The sequence below is a fragment of the Chiloscyllium punctatum genome, chromosome 6 (assembly GCF_047496795.1).
Source record: "Chiloscyllium punctatum isolate Juve2018m chromosome 6, sChiPun1.3, whole genome shotgun sequence".
NCBI lineage: Eukaryota > Metazoa > Chordata > Chondrichthyes > Orectolobiformes > Hemiscylliidae > Chiloscyllium > Chiloscyllium punctatum.
This window is the reverse complement of record NC_092744.1, coordinates 80,085,660-80,105,920: the sequence shown is the minus strand read 5'-3', so window position 1 is coordinate 80,105,920 and position 20,261 is coordinate 80,085,660. Positions and strand designations below refer to the sequence as shown.

Here is a 20,261-nt window from a genome sequence, read left to right as displayed (position 1 = left end):
GGACACACTCCCCTCACACTGCTCCGGGACTCTCTCCCCTCACTCTGCTCCGGGACTCACTCCCCTCACACTGCTCCAGGACACACTCCCCTCACACTGCTCCGGGACTCTCTCCCCTCACATTGCTCCAGGACACACTCCCCTCACACTGCTCCGGGACACACTCCCCTCACACTGCTCCAGGACACACTCCCCTCACACTGCTCCGGGACTCTCTCCCCTCACATTGCTCCAGGACACACTCCCCTCACACTGCTCCAGGACACACTCCCCTCACACTGCTCCAGGACACACTCCCCTCACACTGCTCCGGGACTCTCTCCCCTCACATTGCTCCAGGACACACTCCCCTCACACTGCTCCAGGACACACTCCCCTCACACTGCTCCAGGACACACTCCCCTCACACTGCTCCAGGACACACTCCCCTCACACTGCTCCAGGACACACTCCCCTCACACTGCTCCAGGACTCACTCCCCTCACACTGTTCCAGGACACACTCCCCTCACACTGCTCTGGGACTCACTCTCCTCACACTGCTCCGGGACTCACTCCCCTCACACTGCTCTGGGACACACTCCCCTCACACTGCACCAGGACACACTCCCCTCACACTGCTCCAGGACTCACTCCCCTCACACTGCTCCAGGACACTCTCCCCTCACACTGCTCCAGGACTCACTCCCCTCACACTGCTCCAGGACACACTCCCCTCACACTGCTCCGGGACTCTCTCCCCTCACTCTGCTCCGGGACTCACTCCCCTCACACTGCACCAGGACACACTCCCCTCACACTGCTCCGGGACTCTCTCCCCTCACACTGCTCCAGGACACTCTCCCCTCACACTGCTCCAGGACACACTCCCCTCACACTGCTCCAGGACACACTCCCCTCACACTGCTCCGGGACTCTCTCCCCTCACTCTGCTCCGGGACTCACTCCCCTCACACTGCTCCAGGACACACTCCCCTCACACTGCTCCGGGACTCTCTCCCCTCACATTGCTCCAGGACACACTCCCCTCACACTGCTCCGGGACACACTCCCCTCACACTGCTCCAGGACACACTCCCCTCACACTGCTCCGGGACTCTCTCCCCTCACATTGCTCCAGGACACACTCCCCTCACACTGCTCCAGGACACACTCCCCTCACACTGCTCCAGGACACACTCCCCTCACACTGCTCCAGGACACACTCCCCTCACACTGCTCCGGGACTCTCTCCCCTCACATTGCTCCAGGACTCACTCCCCTCACACTGCTCCAGGACACACTCCCCTCACACTGCTCCGGGACACACTCCCCTCACACTGCTCCGGGACTCACTCCCCTCACACTCCTCCGGGACTCACTCCCCTCACACTGCTCCAGGACACACTCCCCTCACACTGCTCCAGGACACACTCCCCTCACACTGCTCCGGGACTCACTCCCCTCACACTGCTCCAGGACACACTCCCCTCACACTGCTCCAGGACACACTCCCCTCACACTGCTCCAGGACACACTCCCCTCCCACTGCTCTGGGACTCACTCCCCTCACACTGCTCCGGGACACACTCCCCTCACACTGCTCTGGGACACACTCCCCTCACACTGCTCCAGGACACACTCCCCTCACACTGCTCCGGGACTCACTCCCCTCACACTGCTCCAGGACACACTCCCCTCACACTGCTCCAGGACACACTCCCCTCACACTGCTCCAGGACACACTCCCCACACACTGCTCCAGGGCTCAATCCCCTCACTCTGCTCCGGGACACACTCCCCTCTCACTGCTCCAGGACACACCACCCTCACACTGCTCCAGGACACTCTCCCCTCACACTGCTCTGGGACTCTCTCCCCTCACACTGCTCCGGGACACACTCCCCTCACACTGCTCCAGGACACACTCCCCTCACACTGCTCCAGGACACTCTCCCCTCACACTGCTCTGGGACTCTCTCCCCTCACACTGCTCCGGGACTCTCTCCCCTCACTCCGCCAGGACCTGCTGCCCACACCTGCCGCTGCTGTAGGATTTATATCCGGGGCTAAGGTGACAGAAAAGAAAAATAAGACAGAAGAAAAGAAAAAGACAGATAAGGAACAGCCGGGGCAGAAGGCCTCTGTCAGGAGCATCCTTCTGCCACCATCTTCCCAATACTCCTTATTTTACTGCTTTAATTATCAAATATGATGTTGTATAGCAGATACAATTGACACATTTTATAGAACTAAAACTCTCTAAACAAACAATTCCAAATGCCCACTATATTTTATTTCATCCCCACATATCAGTAAAACATGCCATCCAGCTAACTGGCCCCCTACCTCCCACTTGTGTACTAACAAATATGCAGCTCTCATGTTCCCTGCAGTACAGCAATGACCTCTCTCCAAACGTAACTCCTTCACCGTGAAGTGCTTTGATATATTGCATTTGCAAAACGTGTAATAGCAACTCAAGTTTTGTTTTAACCGTGGAATAAATTCCACTTTCAGTTGTTCTCTCATCATTTGTCCTCTTGCACTCTGATCTCTTTGGAGAGTGAGAGGTGACCACCAGGCAGTGGTAGGGTTGCCAACCCTGGTTTATTTGCCAGAGCAAGGTCAGCACCGTTAGTCCAGGAATGTTCAATCTGTCCTGTACTTCCAAAGTTTAAGAGGGGGAGCGAAAAATGAGAGATTCACTATCAGTTGTTGCTTGCACAACAGACAGTCGATAGGACATTTGGACTGACAAACACAGAGAGGTAAAACTATTTTAGATTTCAGTCTATTTTACTGTTAGGGCTGTTCTAATGGCATGCCTTCTCACAATTTGGACCATTGCTTTGACCAGTCACCAGTATATCTTGCAAATTAATTTAGTGGCTTAGTCACAACCTTTTAACAAGCAACGCCGCACCATCTGGTGCCAGTGATGGTTTTGCGACTGAACTCTTCCTTCTGAGTTGGAAAGTTTTGATTTCAAACTGACCGCTGGAGACTCTAGGTTTGTTTGTTCTCCGTATGTAAAAACTGTGTACAAAATCAAACTGCTCTCATGACTATGCGTGTATGTAAAGATATTTTTATGAATAAAGTATATATTTAAAATTTTTTTAAAAGCCTCCACAGACTTGAGTGCTAAGTCTAGGCTAAAACTTGATGTGATTCTTTGGGAGCTCTAAGATGTCGTTCAGATACAAATTTTCAACTGTCTGTCATCTCAGGGCTGGTTAAAAAAAAATTCTCATGGCACAATCTTGAATAAGAGCAGATGAGATTTTCCCAGGTGTCCATATCAACATTTAACCCTTAACCAAGACCCCCTAAAAAAAAGCAGATTCAAAAACAGAAATTGCTGGAAAAACACAGCAGGTGTAGAGGGAAAGCAGAGTTAATGTTTCAGGTCCAGTGACCCTTCTTCAGAAATAAAACAGATTGTGTGGTAATATTTTCTTCACTGTTTCCAAGAGCTTGTTATGGATTTTTGTTTGCCATTTCTCCCACAGTAGACAGGGCACACGTTTCAGAACTATTTCACTGTCCATGAAGAGTTTTGGAATGTCGTGAGAGCAGGAGGGAAAGTACAGGGATACAAGTCTTTCTTTCTTTAAACATTTTATTTATTTATTTTATTAATTCCGACTCACTTTTTCCATTTTGTGTTTCTCCTTGCATGGAGTCTTGCATGGACAAGAGGTGAGTAACTCACCTCAGAATTCCTTGCCTCTGATTGGCTCTTGGAGCCTTAATATTCATATGACTAGCCCAGTTCAGTTTCTGGTCAATGGCTTTCCCCAGCGTGTTGATAGTGCTGATTGAATGTCAAGCGGAGATTGTCTCTTGTTGGGCATGGTCATTGCCTGCCACTTTTGTGGTACAAAGTTACTAGCCACTTATCAGCCCAAGCCTGAATATTATCTGAGTCTGACTGCAGGTAGGCCTGGACTGTGCTTCAAGTGGTGTCGAACATTGTGCAATCAGCAGGAAGCATCCCCACTTCTGACCTTATGCTGAAGGGAAGGATATTGATGAATTTTATAAGTTTGACAAAATTTTAGAGTTTTTTTGAGGATATAACGTGTAGAATGGAGCATATTAGATTCCCAAAGGATCCTGGAATTATGTTGTCTTATGAAAAAAGGTGATGTACAGTTATCATCCCAGACTGTACTATTGGACATGTCAGATTTCAAACTGAAATAATGGCATGACAGACCAGAAGTTTTATTGTTTGCAATTTGGTTCCTGTGCTAGTCAGTCACGAAACACATTCAGACAGGTTTATGAATGACCCCTCTGAAAGTCAAATGGTATCATCGGCTCATATTGGTGACTGACTTGCTCCAATATCTCTCAATAGCTTTATTGGTTTACTTCCTTGTTTAGAAGAATAAGGAATAAAAATGTTTTGAAATAAAATAACCAGCAGTACCAGAAGTCTGATTCTCTTTATCAATATTCAAACAAGATTGTGCTTGACTGTCCTGAGCCACTTCCCCTCCCCTGTATCGTTGCTGCAGTTTTATTACCCAGTCTCTTTCCTGATACAATCATTTCTGAGGAATCTGAAGGTGTTCCTATCAATGCAATAAGTTTCCCGTTAACAACCAGTGATTGGCTTTAGTGTGTCCCATTTTATTTAAATGAAAGAATACTATTTTCATCATACCATTTCATGTTCTAGCCTTTCTCTTTTCTTATTTTCTGTCCACCTACCTGCTCCATAAAACTAGTACCCTTTTCGTCCTTGGATTTTCTATTCTTCCAATGTCCTCGTTATTTTCCACATGACTGTCAGCTATGTGTCACCGCATGTATGAAATAGAGTAGGTGTTTGCGAGAATGGCTGCTTCTCAATCTCTGATCATTGACACTCTTCGATTTAAAGTCTGAAATGTTACCAGAATGCGATTTTGGAATTCTTCCATATTCATGACTTACCTCGTGTTCTCAATTTTTCTCAGTGATCAAAACCTCTAATCTCATTTTCTTCCTTTGTTTTCCCTTGCACATTCTACACATGTCTGATCAGCTTTCTCTCTTAGAGCCCTAAATTTAAATTAGGGTTAAATAAGCAGCTGAAAATGGTTGACTGGAAGACACACCCCAAGGAATTCCTGCAGAGATGTCCCAGGACCAAGATGATTGGTCTCCAACAATCACAACGCTTTTCCTTTGTACAATATGACTCCAACCAGTGAAGAGTTTTCCTCTGATTCCCTTTCACTTCGGTTTTTCCCGGCTAACTTGACACCATGGACAAGTTCATGAGCGTGAATACTGTTCTTTTGATAGTTTCTTGAACTGCAGATTATTCTTCTATCAAACCAGCGTCCATGCATTGCTCTACCTGTCAGGACACATTGTAGCATTAAGTATCAAACTCTTTTTGACCCCTTCATCATCCTTGTTATCTTTTCAAATGAGGAGAAATATTTTTCAGGTCCGTTCTCTCTGAATTTAGTCATTAAATGTAGAATTATTGTTAAATCAATTCCTGCATTCAATCCAGGATCATCCTCTGTGCTACTATCCTCTCTTTCTTGCTTTACCGTAAGCATATCTTTAATCATGTGTGACGCATGTCTGATTGCATCACCTCCTTAGAGTTTAATATCTTTAACTCGATTTCCCTTTGCATGTCTCTTTGTTTGTCCTTCTCCTCTCATTCCAACTGAAACTCTATTTACTTTCAGTTCACTTTTCATTTCTCTCTTTTTCTTCCTCTTCTCTTTCCGATCCATTTTTCCCTCTCTTTGTTTCTCAATTCACATTTTTTCATTCCTCTTTCTCTCTCTCTCTCTTTTCTCTAACTTAAGTCCTTTTATTTCTCTTTCTCTCTCCAAGTCAAGTTTCATTAATTTCTAACTGAACCTTCGCTGTTCTGGCAGAGGCATTCAGATTTTAGATTTCCCCTCTTTTCCTGGGTGATCACTATAAGCATCTCATCCTTACAAAATTCTACTTTTAACCATACCTCCAAATTATCCGCTAGCCTTTTCAGCATGGCTTTCATCTGAGATTTCAAATAAGCCATTGTTATAATTTCTCCCCTCAGAAAAGTCCTAGCAACAGTCAAAGCGATTTTGGAATTCCAAAGCGTGTAATAAACTTCAAAACAGCTTCTGTCTTTCTGTCCACTACCTTTGCACGGGATCGAATCAGAAAGCCAGACAGCATGGAAACAGACCCTTTGATGCAGCCAGTCCACTCCAACCATTTCCCAAACTAAACTAGTCCCACCTGCCTATGCTTAACCCATAGCCCTCCAAACCTTTCCTAGTCATGTACCTAACCAAATGTCTTGTAAGTGTTGTAACTGGGCCGGCATCCACCACTTTATCTGACAGTTCATTCCACATACTCTCTGTGTAAAAAGGTTGCCCCTTTTTAAATCTTTCTCCTCTCACCTTAAAAATATGAGTTTATAAACCTCAAAAGGTCAACCCTCAACTTCCTATGTGCCAATGAAAATATTTCCCAGTCTTTTTTTTTATATCTCAAATCCTCCATTCCCTGCAACGTCCTGGTAAATATTTTCTGAACCCTTTCCAGTTTAATAATATCCTTCCTATAACAGAGTGACCAGAACTGCACACAGTACTCCAGAAGAGGCCTCACTAAAGCCCTGTACAACCTCAATATGACATCCTGACTCCTATACTCAAAGGTCTGAGCATTGAAGGCACATGTGCTTAAGCGCCTTCTTAACTACCCTGTCTACCCATGACACAAATACTAATATCTCTAACGATTCCCAGATCCCTCTTCAATTCTATCCTGGAAAACCCCCATTTTGTTGTGGTCCCACTTGATGATAATATTGGACAAGTCAGATTCCTGACTCAAGTTTTATTTTATACAATTTGTTTACTGTGCTAGTCAGACCCTGACCATATTCACACAAGGTTTTCAATGTACTTTCAACAGAAGAAACTAAATCTATTTCAAAAAAGAGAAAAAAAACGCACTTGACCGATGTGCTTTTCACTGTCTCTCCCCAAGACAGACAGAGAGCCTAACTCATTAACCTTTCTCCAACTTTGACTACCTTGAGGCCAACCTAAGACTTCTTTCTAGCTCTGACGCCCTGAAGACTCCCACAAACTAAACTGCCCTTCTTCTAGTATGGATGGTTTCTCCTCAACTCAACCTGCTGTGGCCCCTGGAGCTCTGTCTTTTTTGAAGGTTATGAAAACTCAACTAAACAGGAAGCAGCAATTATCTCACTAGCTTGGCAAGTCATTTTACTTAAATCGCAGGATTTCTTGGAAATGCTGTCTTTAGTTCCTTGTGCCAAATGACTTTTTTGACCCTCCATTAAAAAGCACATTAATCATTCACAGAACTGAACTCCATTTACCTCTACTTTACAATCCATTTTCTCAAATCAATTTATAAACTTCCATTGCAATATCATTGGAGTTTTGAAACATACAAGATTCTGAGTGATACTGGCAAGGTAGATGCTGTTTTATTGCCTCACCTCATAGGGTCATCTTAAATGAGGATACACTATTTCAGAATAAGAGGTCTACAATTGAAGATCAGGATAAAGAGCAACCTATTCTCTCAGACAGCCATTAATCTTTGGAATTCTCTGTCCTTATGAGCAGTGGAGACTGGGTCACGGAATATGGTTGAAGCCTAATTTAGATTTAGATTTTTGAGAAGATTTGTAGCTCAGGTTGATAATAAGTATGTAAGTTAGCTTGCTTAGCTGGATGGATTGTTTTCAGACGTTTCTCCACCATACTAGGTATCATCCTCAGTGGGAGTCTCTGGTGAAGTGCTGGTGGTATGTCCCACCTCTCTATTTATAGGTTTTGGTTTTTTAAGGTACGTTATGTCATTTCCAGTTCCTTTTTTCAAGGGAAGGTAGATAGGATCTAAATTGATGCGTTTATTGTTGGAGGTCTGGTTAGAATGCCATGCCTCTAAGAATTCTCGTGTATGTCTTTGTTTCGCCTATCCTGGGCTGTATGTGCTGTCCCAGTCAAAGTGGTGTCCTTCACTGTATGTATGGAAGCTAGTGATAGTGGGTTGTGACTTTTGGTGGCTAGTTGGTGTTCATGTATCACTAGTTTTTGTTAATACAGACCAGAATTCCATCAATAGACACAGCGATTTAGACCCTATCTACCTTCCCTTGAAAACATGAACCGCAAATGACATCACCCACCTTAAGAAACCAAAACTTATAAATGGAGTGGCGAGACATACCACCAGCACTTCACTGGAGACTCTCACTGATGATGTTACCTAGTCATGGTGATGAAACATCTGAAAACAAACCTTCCAGCTCAGCGAGCTAACTTACATACTTAGATTTAGATTTTTAATTGACAAGGGAAAGAAGGGTTATGGGATGTCAGCAGGCATTAAAGCTAAGTCCACCACCAGATCAGCTACCAGCTCTTCCATTAATGGAGCCAAGGGGTCTCTCCTGACCAATAATCACAGTTTAATGTCTCACTTTTGAAAAACAAATCGCCGACAGGACAATGTATTGTCAGTATAGCTCCAAGGAGTCAAGCTGATTTACATTCCCAAATCAGGGACTTGAACCTTTCTGGCTGAAAACATCTTCGAGGAGAAAGTGAGGACTGCAGATGCTGGAGATCAGAGCTGAAAATGTATTGCTGGAAAAGCACAGCAGGTCAGGCAGCATCCAAGGAGCAGGAAAATCGACATTTCGGGCATGAGCCCTTCTTCAGGAATGAGGAAAGTGTGTCCAGCAGGCTAAGATAAAAGGTAGGGAGGAGGGACTTAGGGGAGGGGCGTTGGAAATGCGATAGGTGGAAGGAGGTTAAAGTGAGGGTGATAGGCCGGAGTGGGGGTGGGGATGGAGAGGTCAGGAAGAAGATTGCAGGTTAGGAAGGTGGCTGAAAACATACCAACTAGGAGCAAGAGTAGGCCATTCGGTCCTTTGAGTCTGTCCTAGCATTCAATATAACAATGGCTGGCCATCAGACTCATTACCCTGCTCCTGCTATTTACCCAGACCCATTTGATCCATTTAGACCCAGGAACTAGACCTAACTCCTTCTTGAAAGGATTCGATACTTGGCCTCAACCACTTTCTCTGCCAGAAAATTCCATTGGGTCCCCACTCTTGGATTGGAGAAATTTCTCCTCATTGCAGTCCTAAATGGTTTAACCACGATTATGACCCCCTTGTTTAAGACTCCCCAGTCATAAGAAATAAAGTTTCTGCATTTACATTGGCTAGTCATAGAGTCATAGAGATATACAGTATGGAAGCAGACGCTTCAGTCCAACTCATCCATGCTGACCAGATATCTGAGCTAAATTTAGTCCCATTTGCCAGCACTTTGTCCATGTCCCTCCAAACCCTTCCTGGTCATGTATCCATCCAGATGCCTTTTAAATATTGCAATTGTGCCAGCCTAAAAAGCCACTTAGCTGCTCTCCATGCTGTGAACTCTCTCACACAGGTTTCTTCCAGGTCAGCTGTGAATTTCACTGTTTGTTAATTTTTCTTAGAATGAACTCTGATGCCCAGAGATACTTGAAAGCAAATAGCAGGAGGCAGTGGCTGTGCAGATTCACTGCTGGGTCAGACAGCAGTGTGGGATTCTTTCTCCATTTGAATCACTTCCCATGTGGTCACCACCACTGCCTTTGTCAGTCTTCGTCCTTTTCTAAAGTTGTGATCATGTTTTTTTCCCCAGAGTTCCAAAACAATGCAACAGCTTGCAACACAGTAATGTCTGCTGCTAGAATTCAAGGAAATCAGCTCCAACACTGGAAATACATCAAGAAAGGAGCTCTTACAACCACAACTTTTTTCCCATCCTCCATCTTAGTCCTGTTAGGATTTTCTAGATTTCTGTGCAAACCACTCTCATTCCTCTAAATGCCAGTGAATATAATCTAAGCGAAACCATTCATTCTTCAGTCCTGCCATCCTATGACTTAGTCTGGTAAATCTTCGTTGCTCTTCCTCAGATAAGGAGACACAGTATTGCACATTTGGTCTCACCAAGGCCCTGTACAATTGCAGCAAGACATCCGTACTCCTGTAGTTGAATTATCTCGCTACGAAGTCCATTTGGTGTCTTCACCACCTGCAGCGCCTGCATGCTTACTTTCAGCGACTGATGGACAATGAACCGGACTGATGAGTCGTATTGCACCTCACCCCTTTCAAAATCTTCCGATAAACATCTGCTTTCCAGTCTTTGCTACCAAAGTGGATAATCTCACATTTCTGCACATTATATTGCATCTGCCATGCATAAGCCTACTCACTCAACTTGTCCAAATCACACTGAAGCATCTCGGCAGCCCCCTCACAGTCAACCCGCCCACCCAGCTTCATGTCACCTGCCAACTTGGTGACATGACAGTTAGTTCCTTCATCTAAATCATTATACGTCGTGAACAGCTGGGGTCCAAGCACTGGGCTCTATGGTACTCCACTGCCACTTGGAAAAAGACCTTCTGTTTGTTTGTAAAAGCCAATTCTCTATCCATGTCTGTACACTACCCCCGATCAGGTGCACTTTAGTTTTACATGATAATTTTATATGCTTATCTTTCTTTGGAAGGAAGACTGCTACCAATTGAGCTGAAAAATGTGTTGCTGGAAAAGCGCAGCAGGTCAGGCAGCATCCAAGGAGCAGGAGAATCGACGTTTCGGGCATAAGCCCTTCTTTCAGCTCTGATCTCCAGCATCTGCAGTCCTCACTTTCTCCCTGTTCCCAATTGAACCAAGATAACAATTATCCTGGATTTTCAGCAGATGTCCATAATGCAGAAATAAGAGTAAGCCATTCAGCTCCTCATTTTGATCCTGGTCAATCTGTGTCTTAACTCCATTTGCCCAATTCCTCTCCAGTCTCGCCGTGCTCCAACATCACTTGTCTCAGTGTTGAAATTTGTAAATTCCATGAATTCCAAAGAGTTTTTGAGTAACATTCAGAGAAAGCAATTCAAAACAGAAGTCACAGAAACTTCTGTCATGAACTAAGTTGCAGTTTGATTATCCCAAAGTTTCCCACTGTTAATAAGTATCTACTTACCGATGAACATTTTACTGTGAATTTGCAGCTTATTCAATTTGAGAGCAATGAATAAATGCTGAGCATACGATTTTGAGGTGAAATACCATAGATTGTTCTGCTCTTACAGTGTTTACTTTAAATCATCCAAATTACTCCAAAAGATCCAGTGAATTATCATAAAACACATTCCCCATACAACAGCACGATAAGTCTTTGTGCACGAGAGTGATCACCCTCTATTGTAGAATCCAATGTGTAACTGTTTGTAAGTTAGATGTTCAGACAGGTGCAAACTTGAAAAGTTAGAGATGCCATTACTTTTACTGGTTCAAAAAATCTTTCACTGCTCAATTCATAACTAAAAATTGCAGTAACCTTGTTTTACATTAAAGTCGCAATCAGATACCTCAAAGTGGTTTTGTTTGTGTGTGTGTGTGTGTGTGTGTGTGTGTGTGTGTGTGTGTGTGTGTGTGTGCACATGTGCGTGGTGTGCGTGCACGTGCGTGTGTGTGGGTGTCTGTGTCTCTTTGTGTAGCCCCCTTTTAACTTGTGAGTCATTCAAATTTAAAAATAACCAGCAGTCAGGAGATAAACAGGAGAGTAAGGTTCGTTAGAAAACCATGACTATGCATTTCGTAAGTAAAAATAATAAAGTTGGTAACTAAATGCAAATAAAAACAAAATACAGTTAAAGATTAAAAAATGCATACAGGGATGAAGTTCAATTCAGTCCTCTGGGATGTCATTGCAGACCCAGCATTTGCCATTGATGTGCTGGTTATCTGGAAGAAAGAGTTGAAGTTGAAGACTTTGGTATTCGAATGGTTAGATTTTGCCCTTGTAGATGGACATAAGAGGCAGAGCAGCTTCTGGGAGTTTGTGAAGACCATTTTTCTTTACTGGTTCTGCAAGCACAATGTTTTCATAGTGCCTAGCTTCTTTTACAGCAGAAAAGAGAGGATTTCTGGGAGTCTTCCTCTTAACAAACTCTTACAAGCTGTTTAGTAGTTAGATCAGCTAACAGCAGTGGCTTCTGCACAAAATGGCTATGGACAGTCAAACTTTTACACAGTTGAAAACATAAAATGGCTGCTATTCTCCCACTATCAACATTCTGGGGATCATCATTGACTAAGAATGAACGAGACTTGCCATGTAAATGCCATGGCTACAAGGGTAGTTGAGAGGTTAGGAATACCACAGCGAGTAACTCACCTCCTTACTCCCCAAAGTCTGCCCACCATCTACAAGGCACAAGTCAGGACCAGGATGGAACACACTCCATTTGCCTGGATGAGTACACATCAACAAGGCTTTCAAAGGCCAGGCAACATCAAGGATAAAGCAGGCCATTTGACTAGCACCACATCGACCACCTTCAAAATTTATTCCTTTCACTATCAAGGCACAGTTGCAGCAGTATGTACCCTACACAAGATGCACTGCAGAAACTTACCCATAGTCTGTCAGCTGCAATAATCCAAATGTGCAAACTCTACCACCTAAAAATTATTGAGGGGAGGGAGCGAAGATTATTGGAAACGTTGCCATCTGCAAGTTCCTCTCCAAGCCATACACCTAGGAAATTTATCACTGTTCCTTCAGTGTCACTGAGTCAAAATTCTGAAACAGCACTGTGGAAATACTTAGACCAAATGAACTGCATGGTATGGAAGGTGCTAGCTATGAAGAGAGATTGAGTAGGTTAGGTTTGTTTTCATTAGGAAAAACGTGATTGAGGGGGACCTGATTGAGGTTTACAAAATCATGAAGGGTATAAACCGGGTAAATAGCAATAAGCTTTTTCCCAGGGTGAAGGATCCAATAACGAGAGGTCACGCTTTCAAGGTGAGAGGTGAAAAGTTTAAGGGGGATACACGCGGCAAGTACTTTATGCAGAGGGTGGTGGGCGTCTGGAAGGTGTTGCCAGCAGAGGTAGTAGAAGCAGACATGGTAGATTCATTTAAGATGCATCTGGACAGATGGGAAGAAAAGGGATACAGATGCTTAGGAATTGGGCGACAGGTTTAGACAGTAGATTTGGATCGGCTCAGGTTTGGAGGGCCGAAGGTCCTGATCCTGGGCTGTAAATTTTCTTTGTTCTCTTTGTTTGTTGCAGCAGTTCAGGGAGGTAGCTCATTACCAGCTTCTCTCAGGCAATTCAAGATGGGCAATAAATAATGGCCCAGCTAGCAACACTCACAATCCCATGAACAAATTTGAAAGAAAGCTAACTTCCAAATCATGTTTCTATATTAGAGATTGCGTTAACCCAGGTCTGGAGAATGTTGATAACATAGAGAGTAGCAAGGAAGATCAGAAGTTGGGAAGGGAAAGATTAGAAGCTGAAGATGAAGGAATAATCAAGGAACAATCAAGAGAGCTCCTTATATGACCTCATATCTATGACAGATTGAAAACACTTGCTCAGGAGAAAACAAATCTAGAACCAACAGTATGTTCCACTATTTAAGCTAAAATTGTGCAACACGCTCAACTACACAGCATTCCAAAGTCTCGTGTTTGCTTTTTTATTTGAGTCACTTGTTCCAGCATTTCACAAACAGAATAATGGTTACTTGTACAAATTCTTGACCTTGAGATTCATTCCCACTGTTGTTTGCAAATTTGCAGCCTCCTGATCCAAACAATGCTTGATCACTTTAACATAGAGCTCTTTTCCCATACTGTGGGCTTGGGCATCATTTTAAATGTAACTCTCACTCTGCTTGTCTCTCTCTGCAGATAAGGGGAACCTCAGATTCTCTTGGTCCACACTTATTCAGCAACAAGGAGGAATGGGAGTGACAATCATGCAGATTTTCTCTCTATTTCTAACTTTGATGGGCTTAGTCCTTACAACTGTTTCCATACAGTCCAGTGAGTGGAGGATCTCCAGCACATCAACCACTCTCATTACTACCATTTGGATCTACGATGGACTCTGGAAGGCATGTACTCAAAATGCTCTGGGGATAGTACAGTGTATTTACTACAGTTCTCTGCTCGCCTTGTACCGTAAGTGGCAGATTCTTCTGAATTTCTGGTCGTGGTAATTAAAAGTGAAACATTCTAGACAAATTGATATCCATTTGTTATTGACCAGACCAGACTCCCTCAAAATATTTTACAAAGGTAGCCCAGACACCAGCTTTTTCTTATTTTTAAGGCAAAAGTAAAGTGCTTTGTTCCAGAGGCAATTCGACCAATCAAACTACTCAACATTAAGCTAAAACACAATTCATTCCAACATTGACGTTAAAATGCAAACAACAAAAAAAACTTAGAATAACTTAACTCTATTGGAAAACCTAACAGAATAATAGACACAGTAACAATTACTAATTAACTGTTCCAATATAGAAACATACCCATCGGAAAGATGTTGTGAAACTTGAAAGGGTTCAGAAAAGATTTACAAGGATGTTGCCAAGGTTGGAGGATCTGAGCTATAGGGAAACGCTGAACAGGCTGGGGCTGTTTTCCCTGGAGCATCGGAGGCTGAGAGGTGACCTTATAGAGGTTTACAAAATTATGAAAGGCATGGATAGGGTAAAGAGGCAAAGTCTTTTTCCTGGGGTTGGGGAGTCCAGAACTAGAGGGCAAAGGTTTAAGGTGAGAGGAGAAAGATATAAAAAAGACCTCAGGGACAACCTTTTCACGCAGAGGGTGGTACATGTATGGAACGAGCTGCCAGAGGAAGTGGTGGAGGCTGGTACAATTGCAACATTTAGAGGCATTTGGATGGGTATATGAATAGGAAGGGTTTGGAGGGATATGGGCCGGGTGCTGGCAGGTGGAACTAGATTGCGTTGGGATATCTGGTCGGCATGGACGGGTTAGACCGAAGGATCTGTTTCTATGCTGTACATCTCTATGACTCTATACCCTTTGGCAAAAAGAAAAGTTCAGAAAAATAGATTAGTCTCACAGGTAGCCCAGTAGCAGAGAGAAACACCAGCTTCCAGCTGTAACTGAGTGAGAGGGGAAAGATAATTTCTACTTAGAGTCATAGAGATGTACAGCACGGAAACAACCCCTTGGTCCAACTTGTCCATGCCAATCAGATATTCTAACCTGTTGAGGCTCCCAAACACTGAGGATGTCACCTAGACAGGGGACGAAACATTTGCAAGACAAATTCCCAGCTCGGCGAACAGAACCACAACAACGAGCACCCGAGCTACAAATCTTCTACCAAACTTTGAATATTCTAACCTAATCTAGTCCCATTTGCCAGCACTTGGCCCATATCCCTCTAAGCCCTTCCTATTCATAAACCCATCCAGATGTCTTTTAAATGCTGTAATTGTACCAGCCTCTACCAATTCCTCTGGCAGCTCATTTCATACACATACCACCCTCTGTGTCCCTTAGGTCCCTTTTAACTTTCTCCCCTCTCACCCTAAACCTATGCCATCTTGTTATGAACTTCCCCATCCCAGGGAAAAGACTTTTTCTATTTATCATATGCATGCACTGTCATGATTTTATAAATCTCTATACAGTCACCCCTCAGCCTCTGATGCTCCAGGAAAAACAGCCCCAGCCTATTAAGCCTCTCCCCATAGCTCAAACCCTCCAACCTGGCAACATCCCTGTACGTCTCTAAGCCCACCATAATAACTGCTTAAAGCTAAAACTAAAAACTAAAAAGAAAACAGAAATCCTGGTCAATGAGAGCTGGCCACACCCATCCAAGCTGCTTCTATTGTTCCAATTTTTATAAAAACCCAAGGCTTCATAAGCTGTTTACTGTAGTGGTTTTGGTAGATTGCTCAGCACTTCTGCCTTACAACCTCACTTCAGAAAAAAAAAGATAAAATAACCTCTTAAAGCCACAGCATCGTTACACATTTCAAAATAAAAGTAATGTACAAGGATATGGGGATAAAGAAGGAGATTGTCAATAGTAATGATCCTTATTTAAGGAGCTAGTGCCAGTATGATGGGCCAAACAATCTCCTCTGCACTTTTATGAATTCCCAAACAAATCCCTTCCTGAGTCCTAGAAACCTTCTAATGATGTTGCTGTTGCTGACCCTCAGAGTTTTTTATGCCCTTTTAGTGTAGCTCCACTTGAAGTGGGGTTGGAGACTGGGTGTAAAGGCCACATTTTCTGCAGTTCTATCAGAATTTCAGGCAGGATCTGTCATGTACACAATCCTGATGCCAGGGGTAACTATTGATTTACAGAGATGAAGTCCAACTCTTCAACAACAAAATGGTTCTCTGGGGATTTTTTCTGAGGATTTTGCAGAGTCAAATCCAAATCAATAACCAGTATTCAGTGAAAGCTACATATTAGTGGCAATATGCTCCAGTTGGAGGCATGTAATTAAGCTGATGGCTTTCACTTCTTTCAGGAAGAATGCTAAGTGTCGTGGTTAAGGTAATATTGTTTGCCCCACCACAGTAAGTTCTAAGAAACTATGGAGGGGGTAGACTTTGGCACTTTTAATATCCTGTAAATGTCCCCTTGTGGATAACCTATTTTATAAATGGTGCATGCACTCACCCTAATCATCATAGATATTCACTCCATCACTCGGGATTTGGAACACCATTATTTTTGATAATAGTGCCAATGGAATTCTGTCCCTAGTATCAAATAGCAAGACTTTTTAGCTTCCGGTATATAGCAGTCCCTAATGGATCATATTGACATTAACAATGGTTCTTTACTTTGGTTGCAACAGGAGCTGCCTCAGAGCTTTACACAGAACTGGAGACTGGACATAAAGTGCAGTAAGGCTACCAGGGCCTGTCAGCATTGGGAGACAATCCTTTGATCGCAATCACTGCAGAAATGAGAGTTCAGCAAATGCAGTCATAGAATCATGCAGCATGGAAACAGACCCTTCGGTCCAAACCATCTACGCTGACCAGGTTTCCCAAAACAAACTAGTCCCATTTGCCTGCATTTGGCCCATATCCCTCTAACCCCTTCCGATTCATGTACCTGTCCAAATGTCTTTTAAATGCATTAGCTGCACCAGCCTCCACTACTTCCTCTGGCAGTTCGTTCTTTACATGCACCACATTCTGTGTGAAAACGTTACCCCTCAGGTGTCTTCTAAATCTTGCCCCCTAACCTTAAAATTATGCCCTGTAGATTTGAATTTTCCCACCTAGGGAAAATCGCTTTGCTATTTACCTTACCTATGTGGCTCATGACACCCCTCGACCTCCAACACTCAAGGAAAAGAAGTCTCAACCTATCCAGTCTCTCCTTGTAACTCAAACCCTTTAGGCCCAACAACATCACTGCCCATTCTGGGCAGTCATTTAACACATCCCGGGTTTCAGCAGATTTCTTTTACGTTCATCAGGATTTGCATGCTGACTGTCTGGGGTTGTGTTAAAATGCAAAATGCAAAGGTCTAAAAGTGAAATGCAGGGCTTGGCTCACAGATAGTTCCTAACACTTGCCAGGAATGAGGGAAGAGAGAAGAAGGAGAGGCCATCATGGAAGCCTGGGGAAAGGTATTAGGATTTAATGAAATCAGTTCTCAAAGCAATAGAACACAGGTCTAACCCCAGAGGACAATCTGTTTCAGAGATGATTAGAGGCACTCCTTCAAAACGTCATTAATCCAAATGCAATTGAACCCAGTGCCATTAAGTTTGGAAAATAAAAACACTTAATTCTTCTTAACACTGGGATTGTTTATTCCTTACATTTCACAAGCAGAGAACAGATGAATTAATTTTCACTGAGTTCTTCCTCTGTGTAATCAAAGATTGTACAGCAAAAGTAAAAGAGACTAAGTAGAGACTAAGTTCAGTAGAGACTAACAAAACAAACATGGGAAGGTTGAGTAATATTAACAGTTAGAGTGCAGTGAAGTTGGGAGTAATTAATAAGGCACGGTGATATGGTCACATGGTTAAGTGGTACTGCCAAAGGAGGTGATACTTATCCAATCTTACACAATCTTCAGTGATGAACAATCCTTTAATTGTTCGTCCTCTTTCTTGTTAAAGCACTGATATCAAAGTAACCCTTATCTCAATATCATCACTGTATTATAAATGATCTTCAACAACAGCAATCAATTCTGTCTATTTGCACAGGGCAAAGGCCTGTTTGTTGAAAGTGCCTCTCACCTTTGCCCACTGGCTGGTTTAGATCTTTGTTCAATGTCGAGAGTGTGGTGCTGAAAAGCACAGCAGGATTCCTGTTGAAGGGCTTAGCCCAATACCTCAATTCTCCTGCTTCTTGGATGCTGCCTAACATGTTGTGCTTTTCCAGAACCACACTCTCGACTCTGATCTCCAGCATCTGCAGTTCTCACTTCCTCCATCTTTGTTCTGTGCTAAATAACTAGAAGTTTCATGATCTGAGCTAGAAACATTGAATAAATGAGATGGCAAGCAATTAACATATCAATTAATTAGGTAGAAGACCATAAGATATATGAGTAAAATTAGGCCATTGAGTTTGCACCACCATTCAATCATGGCTGACTTAGTTCTCAACCCCATTCTCCTGCCTTCTGCTGGTAATCCTTGATCCCCTCACCAATCAAGAACCTATCTATGTCGGTCTTCAGTGACTAGACTTCCACAGCCTTCTATAGCAATGAGCTCCACAGATTAACCATGCCCTGGTTGAAGAAATCCCTCTTCATTTCATTTCTAAAGGGCCGTCCCTTCACTCCGTGACTGTGCTCGCAAGTCCTAGTCTCTCCTTGTAGTGAAAACATCTTCTCCATTTCCACTTTGTCCAGCCCTCCCAGTATTCTGTAAGTTTTAATCAGATTCTCCTTCTAAACTCCACTGAGTACAGACCCAGAGACCTCAAATGCTCCTCATTTAACAAGCCCTTCATCCCCGGGATCATTCTTGTAAACCTCCTCTCCAACCCTTCCAGTGCCAGCACATCCTTCCTTACATACGGAGTCCAAAACTGTTCACAATATTCCAAATGTACTTTGACCAGAGCCTTATACAGTCTCAGCAGTACATCTCTGCTTTTGTATTCTAGCTCTCGTGAGGTGAACGCAAACATTGCATTTGCCTTCCGAACTGCTAACTGACCCTACATGTTAACCTTAAGAGAATTCTGTACTAGGACTCCCAAGTCCATTTGTGCTTTAGTTTTCCAAGGTCTTTCCCCATTTAGAAAACAGTCTATGCCCTATTCTTTGTACCAAAGCGCATAACTTCATTCTTTCCCATTTGTACTCCATCTGCCACTTCTTTACCCACTCTCATAGCCTGTCAGATTGACAGAATAATTGTCCAAGTTACTAAATTAGCAGATTCAATTCCCGTTTCATTGGCAGAAATTGAAGTCCTGATTTTAACATCTGTTGCAAATAGTTTGGGGTGGATATTCCATGTGGTCTTCAGACTGAAATGGGGGCCTGATGCCCACACTGTTTTTAAAGATTTTAATTTTGAATTAAAAATGGCCTTTCAGGCCAGGTCAGACATCTAAATTGGCCTTTGCCAATTGTGTGGAACGTTGGCCATGCCCGATTCTTCCTCCCTCTGCACATGAGGCTCCCATGGTGGGGAATTGGAAGGATGGTTAACAGGTGTTATTTTAGCACCAGTCTGCCTCCACTTGGCTCCTGACAAGCACTAGAAATCAAGCCAAATTGAGAGGAGGTTAGGTAACTACCTGGTTCTCCGGAGTGAAAGGTTCTGGGATTCAACGTGACAGATCCTGTCAATCAATCACATCAGCCTGGTCCACAGGTCTACCTCACTATTGGGCAGGAGTCGGAGGTCACCAATGGGGACCGAAGGAATGGCACCTAACAGTCAGGTATGTGAACAGGGCAGCAATGACAGGGTGTCATGGTCAGAGCTTGGGGAAGGAGGCCTGGGACACAGGGGCCTCATGGGTTTCCATTGCAAGCCAATTCCTGTTCCTTCGAGCCAACACAAAACAAAAACATTTTCCATATGATTTATTTTACTGGGCCTTTTCTCTCGCCAGATTCCTCTGCCGACAGTTTTGCCTTTCCTTCAATCAATTTCTAATCCATTCCCAGGCATATCCTAGATCCTGACAGCTTGCTCAATTATTATTCACTTGAACCTTTGCCATCACAGCACCGGCATAGGGCTTCCCTCAGCCCATTCAGGCAGCTACCTGCTCAAAGAAGTCAAAGGCAACAGCTAGACAGACTCCTGAATCTACTGGATGCTGTTTACGTAGATTGTTAATGTACAGGTAACTATGGCATTATCAGTCCCATGAGGTTGTGTGGAATGGGTGAACAGCAAT

The 20,261-nt window shown here is 43.6% G+C and overlaps 1 protein-coding gene across 2 annotated transcripts in view; it reads left to right on the top strand.

The window, feature by feature from the left end:
- The first annotated feature begins 2,619 nt into the window (after positions 1–2,619).
- The window catches only part of LOC140479126 (claudin-15-like), a 44,400-nt gene continuing 26,758 nt past the window's right edge, over positions 2,620–20,261 (top strand). Inside the window, exons 1-2 of one of the 2 annotated variants that reach the window (XM_072573066.1) lie at positions 2,620–2,749; positions 13,763–14,035. In XM_072573066.1, the coding sequence (XP_072429167.1) occupies positions 13,816–14,035 (220 nt within the window). In that variant the 5' untranslated portion in view covers positions 2,620–2,749; positions 13,763–13,815. Of the gene's footprint in view, positions 2,750–2,811; positions 2,992–13,762; positions 14,036–20,261 lie in introns of those variants that run through there. The other variant, XM_072573067.1, reaches the window with a different exon arrangement.